This window comes from Alligator sinensis, unplaced genomic scaffold (assembly GCF_000455745.1).
Source record: "Alligator sinensis unplaced genomic scaffold, ASM45574v1 scaffold268_1, whole genome shotgun sequence".
NCBI classification, from domain to species: Eukaryota; Metazoa; Chordata; order Crocodylia; family Alligatoridae; genus Alligator; species Alligator sinensis.
In genome coordinates, this window is record NW_005841853.1 from 3,702,045 (window position 1) to 3,710,176 (window position 8,132).

At 45.3% G+C, this 8,132-nt stretch overlaps 1 protein-coding gene across 3 annotated transcripts in view; it reads left to right on the plus strand.

Annotated features, from left to right (window-relative positions):
• Positions 1-8,132, plus strand: part of PRKCQ (protein kinase C theta) — a 69,820-nt gene that overhangs the window by 1,220 nt on the left and 60,468 nt on the right. Inside the window, exons 1-2 of one of the 3 annotated variants that reach the window (XM_025213203.1) lie at positions 298-339; positions 739-864. In XM_025213203.1, the coding sequence (XP_025068988.1) occupies positions 747-864 (118 nt within the window). In that variant the 5' untranslated portion in view covers positions 298-339; positions 739-746. Of the gene's footprint in view, positions 1-297; positions 340-738; positions 865-6,093; positions 6,209-8,132 lie in introns of those variants that run through there. The other 2 variants (XM_025213211.1, XM_006016324.3) reach the window with 2 other exon arrangements.

The following is an 8,132-nucleotide window of genomic DNA, read 5'->3' on the forward strand; positions in this document are numbered from 1 at the left end:
CCCTACATCTTTTCACTGCAAATTGCAGAGTACCTGCAACAGGAGGGCAAAAATGTTACTCGCGGCTTTCATATTATTTCTTGACGGCCCATTTTCTAAGTACTTTTTTTTAGTTTCCAATTAGTCTGTGAAAATTCCCCACCCACACCCTAATAAGCTCATTCAGACAAGCTGAATTTTCTCCTTAAAGTAATTACGGGTCAGCTAACCAGCGATCTGAATGCCTGGGATCATTGCCATGCTGTGTATAAATAGCGCTTAATTATTTCACAGTGTCATGTTTAGCTTGCAGGCTTGCAACAGAGCAGTATTCCCGAAACCCAGCGCAGTCTCACAGAGGTCTGTTTCCTGAGTATTTGGCTTCACATAAGCTGCGGAAGAGGTTATCCCAGGAAAGTTATTCCTCGGCGCAGGGTTCTTGTAGTACCGATAGCAGGGTCTGCGTGGGCTGGTGCTGAGCCAGCGGTGCGCTGGTACCCATTAGGTTTATTGCCAGCAAACACATCGTGGTGGGTTAAAACTAGGCAATGAAGCCAATAAGTGAAGCTTCATAACTTCACTTGCTTGCAGGCTTTTGGTAGTCCATCATCTTGCTGGACAGAAGAGGAAGTCCCAGAGCCTTTCTGTGGATGGATGACTAGCTTCCAATTTACCCCTGGCTGGCGGTGATAAGAGACTGCTTAAAACAGCGACCGTTTTTGGACTCTCTCAAATACCGTTGTTTTTTCCTTGATACAGGATCTGATATGTCACCCTTTCTCCGGATTGGTTTATCAAACTATGACAGTGGCCCCTACCTGCCATCGCAAGGGGAGGTGATTAACCCTTACTGTGCCGTGATGGTCAAAGAAGCAGTGGAGTCAGGTAAGCACCTACATGTGAGGACAGGTGAAGTTCGGTCTCTCTTCTAATTAGTCTGCGTCTAGTTGTAGTGTTGAACCTATATAGAGTATGGGTGGAAAAGCAATGTCGTGGAATATTATAAATAGAAGGAAGTGTATAAATCACATCGTTCTGCAGACGACTGCACCTAACGGCTGGGTTCAATGCGGGATCTGCAAAACCAGGGAGTTTTCAAGTTGCAGCTCCAGACAAGCCCTCACCTGTAATACGGGTCCTTGCATGCCTGGCTGCAGAAAACCGAACAGAGCCGTATCCCTGGTTCATTGTGTTCAGCTGATGTGCAGCTTGCCAACAGGGCCCCCTGACCACCAGAGTTTGGTGTTTCTGGTGTTTGGTGATGGTCCTTAAAATGTTTATTCCATTTTTTGAGATTTTACCCAGTCCAGTAATTTCCCTGTTCTAAGTATCACAGGAAAGCTTTTGAATGAGGCAGAATATTACAAACCAGAGCTAGCTTTTCCTTGCAACGACTGCAATGTGTTTTCTGGGGTGATTCGATACTTCAGCATGATGGTAAAACTAGATTAGCCTATTCCTAGCTCTAAATGTGTGGATCATTTTATTAGCTTTAACAACAAATATAGCCCCATGTCATGCAAACAATGCATACATTTATGCATGAGAATAAAGACACCTTTCCTTGGGATTACTTACATGTGCAAAGTCATTTCCCTCCATAAGTATGTTTAGGGTTGGGTCCATAAAATTATCGTAGACTGCTTGTATTTATTGCAGTATATGATTATGATTTATTTTAAACCTCAGATAATAAATTTAATCTCATCCGTGCACTTGTCTCAGAAATCCACATCTCTCAGGGAATCAAGTTCTCACAAGCCTGGAGTGGAAAGTAACAGTTTGAAAAAGACGATTTTATACTTTTTAACTACTTCAATCTTTGGCTGCCAATTTAAAATCAAACGATGAGTATACGGAGCGAACATTTTAACTGATTTTGGAAAGCTGTAGTGAAATCCATCCATGTAGAGAAAAAACACGATCACGTGACATTTTTAGGATCTCAAATTTACAGTGTTTACTGAAAACGGTGCTTTCAATTTCAGTTTAACTTCAAGCCAGACTTCCTGCTTTCAGTGAAATCTTTGAAGGAGCCAGAAATTAAGAGTGAGGGCTTGTCCATTCAGAAGTGAATAAAATCAGTTTGGGCAGGATCAGTTTGTGTGCGCCTTGCGTAGGGATGAGAACATGGTTGGGGTTAATTTATTAACTAAGGAACGTAACTTTTCTTCCATTTAGAGTCTTCTCTAATGGGGCTAAGAAAAAGCCAGTAGGTAAAATATTTTTTAAAACATTTTGAACATTTATTCCCTTGGTTTAGGAAGCCCTTAAAAATCTCCTAAGCCCTATTCAGCTAAAACGAGTCCCTTCCCAGAAATGTCAAGAATAGATACCAGGGGCACATCCAGACGAGCGCGCACATGTGCTTCCCCGGGGCCAACTAGCAGCAGAACATACTCATAGATCCATACATTGGAAGGGGTCAGAAGGGACCTCGGGAGATCACCGGGTCCAGCCCCCTGCACCAAGCAGGAAAGATAACTGGGGTCAGGTGACCCCAGCAAGGTGACCGTCCAGTCTCCTCTTGAAGATCTCCAGGGTAGGCGATTGCACCACCTCTGGAGGGAGCTTATTTCCCAGTTTGGACACCCTGACTGTGAAGTTTTGCCTAATGTTGAGCCTGAATCGGTCTTCCAGGGGTTTGTGGCCATTACTCCTGGTTTTCCCCTCGGATGCCTTGATGAACAGTTGCTCACCGAGCCCTCGCTGTACTCCTCTAGTGTAGCGGTAAGCTGCTGCCAGGTCCCCTCTCAGCCTTTTTTTCTTCAGACTGAAGAGTCCCAGATCCCTCAGCCTTTCCTCGCATGGCTTGCCTTTTAGGACTCTGATCATACGGGTGACTCTTCTTTGGACTCTCTCAAGCTTGTCCGCGTCCTTGTTAAGTGCGGTGCCCACAGCTGGACGCAGTACTCCAGCTGTGGTCTCACCAGTGCTGAGCAGAGCGGAAGAATCACCTCCTTGGTTTTGCGGGAGATGCACTGATTGATGCATGCCAGAGTGCATACAGCATGGCACTGCCAGCTCATGTTCATACTGTGGTCTTTTATTACCCCCAGGTCCCTTTGTGCCACTACTGTTTGTCCCTGGGGAACATGCCTGCACCCACACTCTGGTGTGGGGCAAATTGCCCCGGGTGGCGTAGGGGAGGCTGGGGCCAGCACCTTAGACTTACCTGGGGGGCCTCCCAGGGCTACAGCGGTGGCAATCCATGCTCTGGCTGCTAGCCAGGCTCTAGTAGCAGGTGGTGCACGCTGTTGCCATGTACGCCACCCTGCTTTATTTCAGCATGCTTTTTTTTGGTACCAGGATTTCCCGGGATCTAATTTTGACTCAGCGTGGAAGTCACATGCACGGGGTGCATTTTGAGGCACTGCAGAGTGCACATGAATGCTTCCATGGACATGCCCCAATAGGGCAAATGCACTGGGGAAGACAGTGCAAGGTGTTATTTTAGAATACAGTAATTAAAAGAATTAAGACACCCAGCTCCCACTAAATTCCAGTGCAATTTAGGTATAACAGCTCCCTTGAATGCATTTGAAAATGTTAGGCTGTGCATTCTTTTTACTCCTGTTTCAAATGTTTTAGGACATTAGATTAGGATTGGTTAGTGTTTCTGAGCTTTGCAGAGGATATGGGTCACTCAGAGATACGAGACTGGGAAGGCAGCAGGCGTTTGCTATACTCTGATCTAGTAGCATGGGGGAAGGGATGAAGCAAGGAATTACAGAGGGAAATTAAAGAGCACAAGGAAGAGAAGTAACATCCATGGCAGAGTGAAAGAGGCTGGGAAAGGCAAGGCCTAAGTATACAGGAGTGAAGTGTGCCATACTTTCACCAATATGCTTTTGGGGGTGGGAAAACTTGCCCTTTTCCCACCGTCTGGTATGTTGGCGAGTCTTGGATCCCTTCTGATACAGTTTAGTCTCAGTTCTCTTCTGAAGGTGTCGTGGAACCTCAGTACCTCTGAAAACCAGAAAGTTTGTGTTTCTCTGCCCAACAGGTAGCATCCAAGTGTGAAAATCGTGGCCTAAGTCACGTGTCCGAGGAGGCAGGATTAATCGGTTGGTAATAGAAGCTGGTAATAGAAACCAGGAATCCTGGCTCCCAGCCTGCTGCTCTGATCATGAGACAACAATATCTCTCAAGGGGCAAAATTAAATGATTGCTGTAGAACAGGGAGTGATCTATAAACTTTTCAACCATTTTGATTTATTCTTTTTAAACTAGAAGTATCTAACTATGTTTGCTTTGTTAGATGACTCCAGGAATATGTCAGGGTAGAAGGAGATACAACTCCACATTGGGTTTGATTCAAATTCTCTTGAAATTCCCATTGATCAGACGCTCGCTTCTGGAGCCATCGTGATACAATATTTTGTTCTGTTTTTTGCAATGTATGGCCGAGTCATGTCTATCGAGCCCTGTTTTTCTGCCTTATATAATTTGGTGAGGTTCTTTTCTTTTTTAAAGGCACTTTAACAAAAGCACTGAAGTAGTTTACCAAAGGCGGTGTGTGCGCAGCCATTCTGGAAATGGGTGGCAATGCTGTGGTGGGGTGCTACCCAAAAGAAAATTTTTTCAGTTGGCATAGGGCCTGTTTGAAGTTAAAAAAAAAAATGTCTGCCCTTTAAAAGCTGTTTCTGAACAAATGGGCCACCTGGACCAGTGCCCTTTTAGCACCTGTCCTGGTGACATTTGTTGCATGAGAGAGACTGCGCTGTGTTAGCGCTCAGTATGTGTCCAAGAGATCCAGGGGCACTGTCGGCCACAGAGACTACTCCGCTGTGCAGAAATGCCAGGCACTGTCTTATCTTTCAGGGGTAAATTAACTGCTGGACTTCAGTGGAGTTGCACCAGGAATGAATTTGGCCTACATGCATTGGCCAATACATTCCCATTCCCATATTTTGTTTAATCCATATATTTCCCAGAGCACTGGGTAGTTTTTCAGGTGATGCTAACTCTTGGATAAACTGATTTCTTTATGTCTGCAGAAAGCGGGGCCCGTGCTGAAAGGAAGTCATGGCTCTTTTTTCCTTAGATGGGTTTTCACAGAAATGCTTGGAAGTTTATATTGTGAAATGCTTGGAAGTTTATATTGTGTGTAGCACAGCATTTTGTTGAAATCTGTTGACTGTCTATTTATGAGCTCGTGTCTTGGTGCCAGCCTCAGTTGTCTGTCTTAGCGGGCCATATCCATCCCTGGAGGAGTTCCAGGGAAGGTGACAGATTTGCATCAGGAATGAATTAGCATTGCAAATAACTAACTGAGTTCTTTGCAATGAGTTATTTGCCAGCCTAGTTCATCCCCGATGCACATTAATCCCTGACTTGCACATTAGGGCTGTGCGAGGCTTCGGACCGTGCTTCGGATCCGGAGAAGCTTCGGATGCTTTGGCATCACATCCCTGGCATCCAAAGTGTCTGGATCCGAAGCCAGATCAAATAGCTGCCCACTCGCACAGACCTATTGCACATTAATCCCCAAAATTGACATAAATGCCGCGTTGAACTGCAAGCAAAGTGTACCCTCCCTCACTCATGTAAATATTTGGGGTCTTATAGAGCAGAGATGGGCTTGACCTGCGAAAGACCAGCTATGCAACGTAAACTCAGCAGTGTGAGTAATGGGTTTACAGTCGGGTCCTGAACTAGGAAAGTCTACGTATACCACTAAATGTCACTCTCAGTTGCACAATCTCATTTCGCGCCAGTGAATGCATGGATGGCAAGTCCCACTGAAGATGAGGCAATGATGCGTTGTTAATTTTGTGATGCAGGTTCTTTTGGTGGAAGCCGTAGTAAGAGAGTTTGGTCTCTGCCTTTGATTTTGTAATGCAAGCCCGCTCCTTGTGCAGAGCTACTCCCAGAAACCTAGCATTAAGTTGAGTTTCCAACAAGGGGGGGATTTCCTGCCTATCATTTGGTCAAGGACTGGCCTTTGCTATATAGATACACCAGGTACAATGAGCATACTCTCCTTGGCGAGTGAAGGGTTTACAGTCTGGCCTTGATTGCTGTATAAAACACTGACACAGGAAAAAAAAAAAAAGGAGCTGGGATCGGATCCCTGATCCTTCCTTTAAGATCATATTTTTCTTTCCCCAGCCCCTGTCTCCACTTCCTTTTTGAAGACAGGGGATGGGGTCACTGCTCTGGAGATCTGCAAGCAGGACAGACCCAGGGCGCTGAGAGGCAGCCACCTAGCTGAGAACGGCACCAGGTACAGTAAGAGATACGTCGACCCTGCTTCTTCCTCTAATGGTCCAGCTGCTGGAAGCGAGGGGAGGGGACCGACTCCTCCGGGTGAGGGCGGGAGTCTAACTTACTGCTGGGCGAGGGAGGTGGAAAGGAGCAGGGACGGGAGCTTGCTGCTGTCACTGGACAAGCCAGGCCAGGAATAGCGTTGCCTTCTGCCAGCGCTCGGGGGATCAAAAGTCATCTCCACGCTCCCCAGTCCCTGCACTCTCCTTTCTAATTCTCTCTCCCAGCAGCAGCGGGGGGCAATCCCGAGTGCCTTGTCCCCCACCCCTCCGCCAGCAGTGCGTCTCTGTCTCTTTGCTTTGCCTCTCCACGGACGGACCCTTAGAGGAAAGGCAGGAGGGAGAGATTGTATGTCATGGATGCAACATAGATCAGTCTCTTTTCAAATGCTGCCTCTCCTAAGCCTGGTCTGCCCATAGAGATCGAAGTGGTTTCACTTAAATGGGATTGCAAAGTGACTTCGTTAAACCGAGGCAAGTTTGTGTATGGACACACTTCATTTAAAGAGCGCTTACTTTTTTTTTTTAAATCATCAGATTAGGCAAAATCAAACTGAGCTGCTCTTAACCCCAAATAAGTAGCTCCGCAGAAATTCATCCTGGTTTAACCCAATTGATTTTAGTTAAATCAGGTGAAATTTGCATGGAGACCTAAGTATTTAAAGGTGACCTGTAGATGGAGGCAGATAGAAGCTGTGATCGCTGTTCCTTTTGTGTGTGTGTGTTATCTAGAGAGGCCTGAAATCATTGCAATGATATTTTAAATTATTTTTCAACTGTCTGAAGGAAAATGCTGTGGAAACGCAAATTTTTATTTCTGTTCCTGCGGTAGAAGTGACCAGCTCGCGATTTTAGAAATAATCCTACAAATTCTTTGTCTTAGGAGGCAAGTGGGATGCAGTCTTTGAAGTAAAGCTGTATTGTCTTTAATTTTATGCAGGGTTTTTTTGGAGGGGGGGACGGGTTACTGTTGCAAATAGCCAGAGAGCTTGCTCTTCAGCTTTGTATCTCTAATTTGGATCACTTCTTTGGGGTAAAGATGTTTCATGGGAAACAGGCATTGGATTTGAGGCAATGATTTCAGGAAGTGGATTTTTTTCTTCCGTGCTGTTTGTGCAACTGCTTCTGTTCATGGACTGGTTTGGTTCATATAAATAGACCAATTTAATTTAAATGATGTCCTGCTGCTGCACCAATGATTTCTCCTCCGATGGGAAACCAATATGAAGGGTGTAAAAACCTGCTACCACTTTGCAGACAGATAGCTCTATTATTATTGTCCCACAGTGCACTTAAACAGACTCTGTATCATTTATTATTATTTTCTAATTCCATTAGTTTTCCCGTGCTGTGAGTAGAAGATTTCCAAAGGGAGACTGGGAAACAGAGTTCACCTTGAGCAACAAATTCAAAGTGCTTACCTGTTATATAAAGCAACTATGCAGTACAAAGAAAAATCCATCTGTCATGTCCCAGTAGTGACAAATAGACATTTCTTTACCAGTAGTAGGCCTTAAAGGTATCTCTTGTCAATGAAGATGTCCCCCATGTCATACTGAAGAAAGGTGAATTTGTACAGACAAAGGTGCAGGGAGGTGCTGCTACGATGCTCAGGCGAGGGAGAATCAGAAGCAGCTTTACTAGTTGTAGGAGGAAGAAGGTTTCAAAAGGCCCCATCAGGAGTAGCAGGGCAAAAAAACCCCACCTGACTTCTTTTAAGATGAAGCTTGATTGGTTTATGAATAGTAAGATATGATATAATTACCTGCAATAGCAGTGGACTGGACTTGATGACCCAGGAGCCCCTTCCCAGTCCTGTATTTCTTTGTTACTGTATTGTGCTGCCCTTCTTCAGGGCTTCAAGCCTTGATGGTAGGGGAAAGA